The 15229-nt window shown below is 47.6% G+C and overlaps 1 protein-coding gene across 1 annotated transcript in view; it reads left to right on the top strand.

Moving 5' to 3' along the window:
- Positions 1-15229, top strand: part of Rasgef1c (RasGEF domain family member 1C) — a 71757-nt gene that overhangs the window by 45549 nt on the left and 10979 nt on the right. The window contains exons 2-7 of the mRNA XM_034506194.2: positions 5305-5487; positions 5634-5756; positions 6908-7045; positions 8892-9092; positions 9650-9724; positions 15074-15163. Of these exons, the coding sequence (XP_034362085.1) occupies positions 5311-5487; positions 5634-5756; positions 6908-7045; positions 8892-9092; positions 9650-9724; positions 15074-15163 (804 nt within the window). The 5' untranslated portion in view covers positions 5305-5310. The remainder of the gene's footprint in view (positions 1-5304; positions 5488-5633; positions 5757-6907; positions 7046-8891; positions 9093-9649; positions 9725-15073; positions 15164-15229) is intronic.

The following is a 15229-nucleotide window of genomic DNA, read 5'->3' as shown; positions in this document are numbered from 1 at the left end:
TTCATGAACGCTTAACAGGCACAACAACTACAATAAAGGAAAATTCAAGGGCAATATTTCTTCAGAAATATTGATGCAAAAGTCCTTAACAGCAGCAGCAGCAACAACAAAACTATCAAACCAAATTTAGCAGCACATTAAACAGGATTATACAACAGAAGTAAGTAGGACCTATTGGTGGAATGCAAGGATGGTTCAACCGAAACTTGATGTAATACACATTCATAGGAAAGCACAGATACACATGCACAGTCATTTCAATGCAGAAGAAGAATTGGCAAAGTTGAACACTGTTCATGACAAAACTACTCAACACACCCAGAAGCAGTGACCACAACACAGTGAAATCCACATGACAATAGATGACTGACAGCTTTTCCACTTGGGTGGTAAACAAGGGGACTTACCAGGACAAGCCACAGAAAGGACTTAGCAGTGTAAGGCTTTATTGCTGTAGTTAATTAATGGCTCTAATTGCCCCAGCACCTGTCCCAATGTTCTAGGTTCCCAAATGAAAGACACACACACAGCCTTATATTTAATATGCCTTAAGCAGCTCAATGACTGGGCCACTCCCAAACTTCCACATTGCTAACACCTCCCCTCTGATACTCCTGAGTTATTACTTACGAAAATCTACATTCCATCTTTGCTACCCTAGACCAAATAGGGGTGCCTGGGTCACTCTTTCCCAGCTCTTACATGATTGTAAGCTCTCCTGCAGCTCCCAAGCCTGGATCTTATTCCTTTCCCAGCATGGCGACTCTCCTTTCTCCCCTTACCTGTGAATCCTAAAGTCCCACCTCTGTCTCCCTGCCCAGCCATTGTCTTCTGGCAACTTTGCCAGTCAGAACCAACTTGGGGCAGGGACCCTCAGCGACTTACATATGGATTCTCATGCACTTTAGGGAACCCAAATAACATAATACAAGCATTAGACCAAATCCACAATAAGGCTTGGCCACTTCAGTTAGGAGCCATCTTAAAGCCAAAGCAGATGCCTTTCTTTCCGGAGCTTCTCTCTGTGGTTGTTTGTTTTTGTTTGTTTGTTTGTTGGACTGTATTGCCAAGGATTTTATTGGTGTGAAAGGACACTGGGATATGAATAGCTTGGCACACAAAACAAATCTTGGTACAGTTCAAAAGCACTGACACCCTTTCACCCCAGCCGTATCCAAAGGGTTGCCCCAACATACCTGCCAGACCTGTTGGACAGGTCTGTCTCATCTGTGTTGTGGTCTGTGATGGTTAATGTTGATCGCCAAAGAGACCCAGGCTCACTTATGAGGAATTAATTATCTTGATTAAGTTAGCCTCCAGCCATGGCTGTGAAGTGTAATTTTGACTAGGTTAAGGTAGGAACATTTACCCCAGAAGGAACTGGCACCACCCCAAGCTCTGGTTCTGGATTGAATAAAAAGGAGAAAGCTGGGTTGAACACCAGCTTTTATTAGTCTCTGCTTTGTCACTATGGGTGCCTCTAGCTCTAGCCTCCATGACTTCTCTGCCCGTGACCAAATAAGCCCTTTCTCCCACAAGCTGTGTTTGTCAGGGTAGTTTATCACAGTGATGATCCAAGTAACTCATACATAGTCTCACTCTAGTTTGGACCTTGATGCTCCTCCAGAAGCTCGGGCATCAAAGCTTGGCGAAAAGCGGAGGACCTTTAAGAGGTGTAACGCAGTGAGAGCTATTCAGTTCACTGAGGTCATGCCCTCGAAGGGGACTGTGGCAGCTGAACCCTTGCCCTTCCTCTCTTTCACTTACGAGCTATGAGGTGAGTGAGTTTATTTACTACTAATGCCCTATCATGGTGCCTCCCTGGCCCAAAGCAATGAGACCAGCCAGTCACTGACCAAAAAGAAGCTTCAGAACAGAAAGCTGAAATAAACTCTTCATCTTGATACATCTTGATACATACTGGATACATACCTGATACATGCTATCTTAGGAATTTGTTATAGCACTGTGAAGCCTGCTGATGCATGCCACCAAAAAGGCCAAGAGAGAAATTAGACAGTTAGAGGGAGGAAAGGAGGGAGGGAGGGAGGGAGGGAGGGAGGGAGGGAGGGAGGGAGGGAGGAAGAATGCAGGGACCCCTGGAGACCAAAAGATGGCATGGAATTCCTTCCAGCTGGAGTTACAGGAGAAGGATACGCTCTTTTTTTTATTTTTGACAATGTATAGACATATTTTATTACCTAATTAGGGAATACTAAATAAAGTTGCTTTGGCACCCAATGAGTAGAGACCACAGAAGCTGCCAAGATCAAAGAATTCACAGGGTAATCTACAAGAAAGAGTTGATCAATCCACAGTGTTAATTGCAAGCGAATGAGATATCCTACTTTTCAACAGTAGAGTAACCAGTGAGAAATTATTTGAAAAGATCAGATAATAATCACAACAGTTATACCATCTGCCATGTATCTAAGAATGTACAGTTATTGATCCTAGAAGGATACGCTCTTAACTGCTGCTCCATCTCCCCAGGCCAGCTTTTGTCTTTTTGTAACTGACCTCTGCCCATAATCAATGTCCCCTCAGTGTTTCTCCACGCTGTAAGACATATCGGAATTTTTTCTTCCTCTAAGGAAGAATAATATTTCATCATATATATCCAGTACATCTTGTTTATGTATTCATTCATTGATGGACATTTAGACTGCTTCACAACTGGCTTTACAAAACTACTCCTGGGCAGTGAATAAGATGGCCTTAAAAATTAAAACGAAATATTTTAGGCATAAAATGAAACAAATCCTGATCTGCTACAGAAAGACTTCTGAGATGTATTGTTAATGAAAAGACCCCAGAACGGGACAGTGTGGGGGCTAAGCTATTTTGTGTGTAATAAAAAAAAAACGGGAAAATAAATACTTATATTGCATTTGTGTGAAGAAGCTATACAGCGATAGATAAGAAACTGATCCAAGAGTCATCCATACTTACAGGAAAGGACACGGGTGCATGACCTGGGGCCTCGATGTGCTTCTTGGGAAGACATGTTTTCACACATGAATGCTTGATGTGGCCATCACCATGTGCTCTCCCTCGTCCTCCACTTTGTCCCTTAGGACCCACCACCTGGCCCCAGACAACCTAAGCACACTTTTTCATAATCACCCGCCTTCCCCTTGTTGGTCCCACGACAGGCATGCTTTTCCATAGCTCATTTCTGTCCTCAGTCCTCAGGTTGGTGGCCTTCCCAAGCTCCTACTTGGCAGCCTGTCCCCTCTCAGGTCATCCTGTAGGACACTCCTTCAGCTCATAGCATGAGCTTAGGGATCTAGCCACCCACCCCCAAGGACCCAACATCAAGTGCTTAGTGCTAAGCTAGGCCTAGGGGTGTTCTGTTTCCCTGGTTGACTTGTGAAACATCCCTCCGTGATTCTCCCACGACCTGCAGACTGTTGCCCTGCCCCACATAGAGCTTCAGTGTCACCTCCACACTGTCACTGGCCCATCTGGGAGAAAATTGGACTGGAATCCAGGATGGGCTGCAGGGTGAAGAGGTGGCAGGCATTACACGGAAGAGGGGAACTTTGGAGCTCACATATTTTGGCATGTAAAGTTAGAACCAGGTGCTGAGCCGCAGGCATAAGACAGAGCTAGCACCTGCTGTCTCTAGAGATGGCTACCCTCTCCACTGAGAATCTTCAGGATCCCCCCCACCCCCACCATCTTCATCTGCACCGGCTTCCCCGCACAGATGGACAAGAGGTGGTTTGTGAAAATTGCATTTTCAGGACTGAAAATTGAGTGTAGGGAGATAAAAATAAAGCTTCGACTATCGCCAAGGTCAGGGCTGTCCAGGCTGCCATTCACACGAACTGACCAAGCACTCGTTAATTCTGTAACACCATCCCAGCACCTCCCACACCACAGCCGGTGGACAGCCCTCTGGAGAGTTCCCCCTCAGCCCTGAGTGGGCTCTGGCCTCCTGTCTTTCTGTTTCTAGTTCAGGGTCTCTGGGAGGACAGAAAAGGCAGTCCAAAGCAGTCCAAAGCTGAGTCTTTCAGGGGGTGAGCCTATAAGATTCTGTGTTTGAGAAAATTGGGGTGACCTGACTGTCTAGGCTGGAACTGGTTCAACACCCACAGACCTACAAGCGTGTGTGGAAAAACTGGGAGCAAGCACAGGCTTCCCGTAAAAGTGTGCAAACGCCCTCTGCTGGCCAGACCACTGAAGTGCTCAGCACTGGTCTAGAGGCCTGCACAGAGAGGACATTGTAGTGCAGCGGGCCCTTAGCTACACCAACAACTGACAGAAGCCCGCAGGCCTACAACAAGGCCCACAGTGAAAATCTACTGATGTCCCCCAGGGGTCAGAGACGGCTTTAGAGTAGAGGGATGCTGGGCAGAATGTGGGAGGACCGTAAGTTCAAGGCCTGCCTAGACTACAGAGACCATACAAAGCCAGCTTGGGCAACTTAGAGAGACACTGTCTCAAAATGAAAAGTAGCAACGCGGGCTGGAGATGTTAGTTCAGTGGTAGAGTCCTCGGGTAGTGTGCACAGGAGGTCAATCCCAGCCGTCTCCCTCCAAAAAGGGTGTGCCTACTTTCCTAGCTCCTCCTGGTGCCAAGATGAACTCAACAATGTTGAGATGCCCCAAAGTCCAGTCAGTAGGACCTCAGGGGAACAATAGCTTCCAGGTGTCAAAGAAGACCTGGGACTGCCACTCGGAAGGCAGAGACAGGCGGGTTTCTGAGTTCGAGGCCAGCCTGGTCTACACAGTGAGTTCCAGGACAGCCAGGGCTACACAGAGAAACCCTGTCTCAAAAAACCAAAAAAAAAAAAAAAAAAAAAAATCTGGGATTGCTTCTGAGCCCCTAATCTGGATCAGGATCATCTCCGAGCCTATTTTTGTGGCCAGTAGCTGGGGGAAGGTGGTGGCTATTAAGAAATTGGACAAACAACTTTTCCTATGCTTGGTAGCTCACCCCTAGAGTGCAGGCAATGGAAGAATCTGAAACAGGGGGATTGCTGTGAGTTGCAGGCCAGCCTGAATTATAAAGATAGAGAGAAGCGGAAGGATAACCCGTTATTAAGGATGTGTTTTCTGGGAAGAGATGTTTCTGGAGAAACAGTAAAGAAGAGATGGTTCACAGGGGAAGACTTGGGGAGGCTATAAGAAAATGAGGGTGGATGTTGGGCTATGAAGTGGGGGACACTGGCAGCCTCTCACGATGTGCTCGCTGAACCTAAGTGTGCACAGTGAGAGGCATAGTTCTCCAGACTGGAACCCAGTGAATCACTGGGCCCCAGCTCAGTTACCCCTCAACTGTTTCTTACCATTGCAGGCAGGCATGCCCCGGACACTGACTGCCTCGGACATGGTCACCCCAGGCAGCCTCAGCCCACCTCCTACAGAATCTACAGAAGGCGAGCAGGCTGGGCAGCCCCTCCTGGACGGAGCTCCATCCTCAGCCTCTTTGGAGACCCTAATTCAGCACCTTGTGCCCACAGCCGATTACTATCCCGAGGTAGGTGAGCCACCTGGCAGTGAGGAAGGGGCAGGAGAGCATGGCGCAGGTGACAGGGCTGGAAATGCACTCTGGGTCTGGGGAGTTGAGGCAGGCTGGTGACACACCCTCTGTGCTCTGATGAGATTGTGTGGTATCCTCACCAGAAAGCCTACATCTTCACCTTCCTGCTGAGCTCGCGCCTCTTCATCGAGCCCCGAGAGCTCCTGGCTCGGGTGTGCCACCTGTGCATACAGCAGCAACAGCTGGACAAGCCGGTGCTGGACAAGGTGAGGAGCCAGGCAGGCCAGGGGCCTCTGAGTGCATCCGTATCCCCTGGGTCTGACCTCACCGTGTCAGCTTTTGGGGGAGGCAGTGTTGCTCCATCCCCTGGAAAGAAGCCTATTGAGCTTCTGACTTATCTGAGGCCCAGGACCTGCAAGAATAGTCACCCTTAGCCCTGTGCCATTTTCCAAAGTCCTGTGAGATCTTTTAAAGCCAGACCTGAGTCCCCGGAACCTAGTCTGTAGGGCCCTTACCACCTGTAGCATGGGATAGCCCAATGCCTCTGCAGGATTTCTTTTCAGTTAGATTCCATTGCTGCATGAGGATGGCTTCTTTGTGTCATGCCTCCCCAGACCCTTTCTACTCTCCCTGCCTGATCCTGTAACTTACGATTTTCTACATCTATGTCAGTCAGGTTTTGGGGTACAGAAACCCAGCTTCAACTGGCCCAAGCAAAGGGACATGGATGACTCACTCACGTGTCTGCCCAGCATTGGGTACTTCTCTTTGAGGAGTCCAAATCACCCAGTAGGACATGGGTTTTCATACTCTGATGCTCACCCCCTGGTTTCATCTGGGACCACAGGCCTCGCCTCATCTTGGGCCGGCTGATTCTCCTGCACAGTGAAAGGGGGCCTCCTTTGTCAGGGTGACCTTCTAACCTCTGAATCACATGGAAAGACTTTTAAAGGTAAAAGGTTGAGATTTCATTGACCTAGCTTAGGTCCCATGCTCGTCTGTGTACAGGTACATGCCTGTGTACACGGGATGCCTTAGAATTCTGGGGTCTGATTGGCCAGTACTCATATAGTTCCAGCCCCGAGTCAGTCAGCTGGGCCTGTCTCTCTGGGAAAAGAGGTGGGGAGCCCCATGGAAAACTAAGCCTGACACTAAGAAAGTGAGAGGCCAGGGATGCTGTCAGTGGTAGAAATGAGAGGGACCCGGCCTCACTTCCGTCCCCTGTGTGAGCAGAGCCAAGGAACCTCCCCTCCCATTCTCTACTCTGTTGTTCTCTCCCTGCTGCAGGGCACAGAGAGCCTGAGGCTTGCCACAACTACTGCAAGGGACCACGGTATAACCCAGATGGGCAGAGCCTGCTCAGTGAGAGGCTCACTACAGCCCACCAAGTGGCCCCTGCTTCTGCTTTGCCTTGCAGGCCCGAGTCCGGAAGTTTGGTGCCAAATTGCTCCAGTTGTTAGCGGAGTGGACTGAGACCTTCCCACGGGACTTTGAAGAGGAGTCCACCATTGGACACCTGACAGATGTGGTGGGCCGCATCTCCCCATGTGACGAGGTGGGCCAGACACTTTCCTTTCCCATACCCTCCCACCCAGGACCACAGCCTGTTCCCAGCTTCCTCTGGGCCCTTCTCTCCCCATACTGCATAGTATAATCCCTCAATGGGCCCTCTGGAGTTCATGGAGGAGCCAGGCCCACATAGCTGAGAGGGAATCCAGGGCCCTGTTTAGGCCAGTATCTCTGCCTCTCCCTCTGTCTTGGCAATGATAGTAGGTAGTGAATAAGACCCAACTATGGGCTCAGATGGATTGGTGGCCTGGCAGTGGCTCTGTGACTCACTAAGCCACCTGCAAAGGTCCCTATCCAAGGCCTACAGAGGCCTCCCTCCCACAGGCCTGCTCCCATGTAGAGCAGGGCTGGCAGTCAGTGTTCATGGCCAAGGACCTGTAATTTGGGGCAGCAGGAGGGTTCCACAAATGAACCACAAGAGTAGCTGAGAGAGCAGGTTCCCAACTGCATGCCGCTCCTCTGCCAACTCTCAGGCTAGCTCCTTGGTGCATAAGGAGTAGAGATGTCTCTAGGAGTGATATTTACCACAGGTTAACACTCTTAGGGGTCTGTTGTGGGTTAAAGGTCAAAACTCAATGGGTATCTCAATAAATCCAGCTAAGTGAATGGCATCTCTTTTTAGAAATAGTGTCTCTGGGGCTGACATGGCTCAGCAGTTGAAAGAAGAAGGGCCCGAGTTCAGTTCCCAGCATCCACACTAGCATCACGACTTCCCTGTGACTCAAGCTCCAGGGCACTGATGCCCTAGTCTGGCCTCTGAGGGCACCTGCACTGAAGTGTGCACACCTGCACACAGACGAACATGTATGAATCTAATTTGATTTTTAATTTAAAAAAATTTTTAAAGAAGAAATAGAGTCTCTGAGAGATGAAGGATTTCTCATTGTGAGTAGAAGGTGCCCCTGAGGAACCTCTTGTCCCTGCCCCAGCTCAGGGTACAGTCCAAAGCAGGCTATCCTTCTGAGCTCCATGTTGAGAGGGTTTGCCCTTGCCCTGTTCACCGAGTGTACCCTGCATGCCCAGAGCTGGGCTGGGTTCTTGTAACAAGATGACGTTTCTTGCCCCACGCAGCATCATTCTACCTGGGGTCCTGTGAGGAAGGCAGTGTTGCCAGGAACTGAGGCAGGAGAGTGAGGCTGGCCCAGGGCCTGGTTCTGAGCCAGGCTTGAGGACCAGGATGGTTCTCACTGGAGACAGTAAGAGGCCAATCCTCCAGGGCCAGGTCTGACCTCTGCCTGCCCTTCCTCCTCTTCCTTCCTTCCCTGGCTTGCCTGAACTTCTCTGCCCCAGAGCCCAGAAGTAGCTGGTACATTTTAGCCAGATATGTTCTACCTGAAGCATTTCCTCATTCCCCCACCTGTAACCCACAACCTTCTCCCCAGCTGGCCTTCACTTCAGCCCCAACTACCACATGTCTGTGTAGGGGCCTTTTTCAGGATGGGACAGGTCCCAGGATATTTGTGGTACCTGGCCTTGTCCACAGAGGCACAACACACACACATTATACACACCACACACACTCCACATACATGCACATTCAAAACACACACATACAAAACATATACACATCACATATACTTACCACACACACTCAAAACACACACACACAAAACACACTCAACATACACCACACACACCATACATCACACACACAATATACCAAACACACACAAAAAACACATACATGCACCCCAATGCATATGCATATCACACACACACACAAAACACACTCAACACACATACACCAACATTTGGAGCCCAGGAACCTGCAGCTGGGGCTGAGTTTTGGATGTGGGTCTTCAGGCCTAAATGCCTTCTCCCCTTACCCCTAGACCTACGGGATCAGGATGCACCAGCTCCTGCAGACTCTGCACCAGAAATTGGCATCACTTGGCCAGGGACCAGAAGGCCTGGTGGGGGCTGACAAGCCCATCTCCTACAGGACCAAGCCTCCAGCCTCCATCCACAGGGAGCTCCTAGGTGTCTGCAGTGACCCTTACACACTGGCCCAGCAACTGACCCATGTGGAGCTGGTGAGTGAGACCCAGGGAAGGAGCCACTAGACTAGCAAGCACTGCCCCCAACCTGTCTTTCCTGATCTCAGCACAGCCCAGGGACCCAGGCCCAGTGGACCCCTGCAGAAGACTCTAGAGCAGTCCCTCAGGATTCTTGGGCCTGGGCCAGGAGGTCTGCAGGTGTCAGCTAAGGGCCTAGGCTGAGGACAGAGGAACAGGGTTCAAACTCTCATTCTGATGCCATTCACTGTGTGGTCTTCCCAGACCTAAGGAACTTGCCATTTGGGCCCCACACACATGGGACTGGAAATAGGGGAGGCTGCTCTCCCAGCTTTCCAGAGCAGCACCTGAGCCCTCCATGTTGGTAATAGGAATGAGCTGACCTCACCCCAAGCACATGGGGTTCTGTGTAGACACAGAGGCTAAAGGGCCCCCAGAGAGAGGTAATGGAGGGAAGCTGGCACCTCCTTGCCACACTTGCACCCCTGACTGTGCCCTTGATGGCTCTCAGCACATGCCTCCTCCCCAGGGTGTGCCCCTCCCTCCTTTCTGACTCTTCTCCCCTCCCCATGTAGGAGCGACTAAGGCACATTGGGCCTGAAGAGTTTGTCCAGGCTTTTGTGAACAAGGACCCCCTGGCAGACACAAAGGTAAAGGTTCTTGGGAGAGCTGAGACCGCAGTGGCCTCCACCCAGTGGCGGCCACGAAAGGAGAAGATGTCATGGACATCATCTGGGGAAGCCTTGATGCTACCCAGAGCGAAACAGAGGGGCCATGGACACTCCACCCAGCCTTTCCAGCTCAGCTATCCAGCACTGAGTCCCAGGGGATTGGCTAGACATACCCCGCCAGATCACTCACTGAGCTAGGGTGGAGGGAGAGTCAGGAAGCCCGCTGTCACCTTGAGTCACGAGAGAGGGTACAGGGTGCACCTTGCTTGGTGGGACCTGCAGGTACTCCTTGTGCGTTTCGGCAGGCGCTGGTGCCCTCTAGTGGCCATCGTATGAAGTGCTGGCTGGTGCTCGTTGGCTTGAAAAGATTGGGAGGGTTAAACTACACTAACATTTAGTGCTAGTTGTTTCCTCCTAGGGCCCCCCAGCCACAGGAATAGGACGTCTAACCAACCGACTAGATCCAGTCAGAACTGGAGGCATCCATTATTTATAGCCCTGCCTTTTAAAAAAGGAGCGCAAATTAATGCTGTAGTGGTAATTGCTCCTCCCCCGCCCCCCTTTTTATTTTTTTGCCTCTGAGATAGCTAGACAGAAAACAAAGCTGCCCATGCTTTAGTAAAGATTACAGGACTTTCCTAGGCGGATGAACAATGGCATCCACTATGCACATGTGTTTCCTCAGGCTAGGAGCTGGAGCTCAAGGGCAGAACCCTTTCCTCCCTCAGGAACCCCCTAGGTTCATCCTAGTCCCAATCCCTGGAGGGAAGGGAGGGGAGAGCAAATTTCACAGGTATGTAGTTGAGAATTTGAAATATTTGACATTCTTATGAGATATCTGCCCATATTCTTGTTAGATGCAAGTGCTAATTTTTAAATATTCATTGTAACATGAGATTCAAAAAATATATCAGTGACCTTTTCATACACTGTGATGTCCACTGGACTGTAACGCACCTTGAAATGTGATTTTATAGCACCATACATCTTTTTTTAAAAACACGGGGACACTTGAGTAGAGCAGATATCCCCACTGTTAGAGAGAAAACCCATGAAAACCCAGAGGGTATCAGGCTCATAGAGGTGGGAGAGGGTTTTGTAAATTCCCAATTTTCTCTTGAAAGCCTGGACTTCACCATTGGCAACAAATGCTGTGAATCGTTTTCTTGGAAGTGATGGGCTTTTTATTCAAGGCAAGAATGCTGAAGTCTGAATAAGGGGAGTTTCCCAGTCATTCTTCAAGTCAAAATAATATTCAGTGAAAACCAGTGGTCAGTTCAGGTGCTTGCCCTTAAGACAACAGTTTTTTGTGGGGTGTTTTTGTTTTGTTTTGTTTTTTATGTCAATTTTGTAACAGACGATACTGAATGGGACTTCCCCACCGCTACCACCACCTTTTTTTGAGATTAGGGATTGAACCCAGAGCCTCCTGCATGGTAGGCAACTGAACCACCAGGTGGTGCTGGGAGCCTCTAGCAAGTGCTCCTAACCACTGAGCCACCCCACCAGCCCCTAAAATAGTATTCATTTTTATCTCTGCTCTGTGGCAACCATGAAATAGAAATCCCACTGGTATAAGAGGGACAGGAGTCGTCTACAGATTCTTTCACTTTCAGCAGGCCGTGCTAGAGTGTTTGATATTAGATGATTTCTTCAGGTATTGGAAAGGTGCCTTGCTTCTTAGTGTGTCAAGAGGTCTCGCACACATGGTTGTTGAGTTTTGGTGAATTCTTTCTGTGGTTCTATTACCCTGCATAGATTAAAGGCAGCACAGATAGTCTCAGATGCACCGGTATGCATCAAGACGTCATTTTAACAAAAAGGATCCAACACATGTGTCCTCTCAGACTTTGACCAAAAGCAAGTCCAAAAAGTGAATTCTCCATTCCTTTCCATGTGTCTTCTGTCTCTGTGTGGCTTATGGCTTCTGTTCTGTCTGCAATCTGTCCATCTGTCAGATGAGTCTGAATCTGTGCCTGCCTGAATGCTGTCTTTGTGAATCTGTCCCTAACAAAGGGCTTTGCTCTCCTCTATTAAAGAGACTGCATAACACGAGGAAGGCAACTATACAGAAATACTTTAACTGAGTTTTACAAGGAATAAAACTACCAGTTCCAACCTTCCCAAATAACAAGTGGTCCTGCAAACAGTCTATCCCCGAGCTCTCTCCAGCATTGGTGGCAGATATTTATTGTACAAGGTCTCTTTTGTCCTGTTCGCTATCTTCAGCGAATGGTTATCATAGCACACAGTCAAGCACACCACGCATTGCTCTGGGCCAGGGGCAGGGAAGAAAAACACAATTTAAGATTAAAGCTATGCTCCAGCTTAGGCTGCAATAGCTGATTGTGTGGGAAATCTAAGACAAGGATGGTTGTTACATTGTTCCTGGAGAGGCAGGTTGAACAAACAGGCTGAGTGCACAGCAGGGCACCAATCTGTCTTAAGTGAGTTCTAGGTGTGTTACTACCTTGGTTGTAAGGTCCAGCAGAAGTTCCCATGTCTTGGATGTAAGAGGTAGCTTCATAATAACAGACTCGCAGAACTCACATGTTGCGTCTCCTCTACACTACTAAGTGGCTGTTTTTACTAGTTTTTTTTAAAAAAAAAAAAAAAAAAAAAAAACCAGTGTTGAATCCACCTTACGATTCCGAAATAAGCAAACTGGGAGAAGACAAAACCCTTGTCTCTCTGTATCCCTGGGTCCTGCGTGCTGTTTTATTTGGAGATTCTGCCACCATCACTCATGAGTGAGATTGAGCGGCTGCTCCTCTACCTGACACTATTTACAGCTCCTCTAACTCTTTTCTTTGTTGTGTGCAAAAGACTGGCATTACCTATTCCTGGAGTGTTGACGGCTTTTGCCAGCGAAAACTCTTGAGTCTGGGTGTTCTTAGAGGAGTAACTTTCATTAACCCACTCCCATGCGGCTATTTAGGTTTTCTGTCCTCTGCCCCAAAGCAGTTCCGAGGCTGGAACTTGGGTCGTTCGGTTCTATCCTTGAGCTACACTCCCAAGTCTCCATTTTGCTTTTGTTATTTTGCTCACAAACTAGTTCAGCTAGGCCTTGAATTTAGAATTCCCCTGCCTCAGCTTCCTGGGTAGCTGGCTTTTGCCTTTTTTTTTTTTCCTCTTAAGTTACTTTGTAACTTCTTATATTGTTTTAAGAACTTAGCCTTTTTCCTTAAAATTTCCTATTTACAGATACAAAGTTACTCACTGGCAACTACTCTTTTAAATTTCTTCACATCCATGTTGAAGAACCATTACTATTTTTTGTGATTTATTTCTGTCTCTTCATCAATATAACAATCACATCACTGGGATTACAAGTGAATGCAACCAAGCTTGGTGCACACATGTGTGCGTATGTGTGTCGTGTGTGTGTGTGTGTGTGTGTGTGTGTGTGTGTGTGTGTGTGTGTGGTTCTGAGCATCAGACTCAGGTCTTCATGCTTGTCTGGCAAGCATTTTACTTACCGAGTCATCTCCCCAGTTCTAACTCCCTATTTTGAAAACATGTCACTCAGCACAAACATGTTTAGACTCATGATACTGAACCTCTTATCACAGTGTGGTTACCCTTTAGTTGCTTCTGCAATGCTTTTTCCTCAGAATATTTTTTTTGCCTTAAAATGCTGTCCAAATGTTACAAATCCTCCTTTATTTTCAATGGGGTTTCTGGCCTGATAAGGCCACCATAAAGCTGAAAAATCTTAATTGAACCACCAGAGTTGGAATCCTCAGAATGTGACATTTGTCAAGTATGCAACTTCCTACTTCTCTTTTATTTACATCCTTGACTTAGAAAACGTCAAGAAAGAGGATTTGACTATAGCTGCTGGTCTTCAAGGGTCTGTCCCTGTCCCCTCCTGTGGCGTTTGTCATCATCTTCCGTTTCTTTCCTTTCTTTACATTTTTCCATCTACATCCTCTACTCGTTGGATATCATCCCAGTAGTTTTAACATACACAGTTCTTTACCTTAAGTTTAATCATTCAAACAATGGTCTGTGTATTTACAATACATAGAATGTTCAGCATAGGTTAATTTTTTTCTCCAAACATTTATGACTCAGGAAAAAGACTCAAATGGAAATCTATAGATATAGATACACATGCATGCATGCATACATACATACATACATACATACATAGAGTTGATTTTGTTACTCCCACTAATTATGTTCTAGAACACCAACACATACACCACATTAGCAAATCCTAAGCCATTGCTCCTGGGGGGCGGGGGAAATGCAGCTTCAGGTGCAAGCATCTTTTCTCAATATTTTCCACAAGCAATCAACACCTAGCCGAGGTTATGGGCTCATGTGTAAAGGGCACATATCTAAAGTGCACCACTGATTAATGCTAAACTTAGGGCAAATGGCCAGGCCAGTTCATGCCTGGGTCTGAGCTGGAGCTTGGGAGTAGAATGCTTGCCTAGCATATACAAGCACCACAGAAAGAAAATATTTATCTGTATCTGTATCTAATCTATCTACCTAGTTTTCTGCCTCTCCATCTGTTTGTCCATCCACTTGTCTGTCTATCTATCCATCTCTCTCTATTGGGCTATCTATGTCTGTATAAGTCATATATAAATGAGAACTATCTAGCACACGTTTTCTCTGTCGGAGACACCATAGCCTTTGTGTGCTTAGAAATAAAATATATCACTTCAGTATTATTCTTGGAATCCTTTCAAAACACGGAAACTATTCTCCAAAGAAAACATAAAAAGAAAAGAGATACCAAACAGAGGCAGGGGAAAGAATCCTTGCTCACAGTATGAGCAGAAACAAGACACAGCAGCTTTATTTAGTTCAATCTTAGCTGGAAATGCTTATGCAAGTGGCTCAGATATTTTGCCTTTCTGTGCCTGCACACCATTGAATGGGAAAGCAATTCAGGCAACTGGAAGAGAGAAAAAAAAGTAGTACACAAATTTGCAAATACAGAATCGATGGGTAATAAATATTGATTCTGTGTGTATACTCATATATTGAAGAACAGCCTTATTAATTGATGTATCTGTATATCATCTGGTGCTGTGGATGGACCCAAGGACCTCTCACATTGTGAGTGTGCAATCTACTGCAGAGCTCTGTACCCATCCCCCTCTGCCTTCTCCTGCCACTGTGATTCTGAGGATAAGCCCAGGACCTCCAGCCTACAGGAAGAAGACCAGGAGGTTCCACATCAGATCACTGTGTTTCTGGTTGACTTTGAGATTGTTCCCTTGTCTGGGTTCTTTATAATGACTGTGACCCGATTCTGTGCTCAAAAAAGTTATCAACAAGGAGACTCAGCCTACATGTCTTTCCTAGCCCCGCTTCAATGACAAGACCAACAACGTAGAGGCCTACGTGAAGTGGTTCAACAGACTGTGCTACCTGGTAGCAACAGAAATCTGCATGGTGAGTAAAGCCAGCTTGGCCCTGCCTGCCTGCCAGCCAGAGGCTACCTGGGGGTCAGAAGGATGT

The sequence above is a fragment of the Arvicanthis niloticus genome, chromosome 6, assembly GCF_011762505.2.
Source record: "Arvicanthis niloticus isolate mArvNil1 chromosome 6, mArvNil1.pat.X, whole genome shotgun sequence".
Taxonomy (NCBI): domain Eukaryota; kingdom Metazoa; phylum Chordata; class Mammalia; order Rodentia; family Muridae; genus Arvicanthis; species Arvicanthis niloticus.
This window is presented reverse-complemented; position numbering and strand designations above follow the sequence as displayed.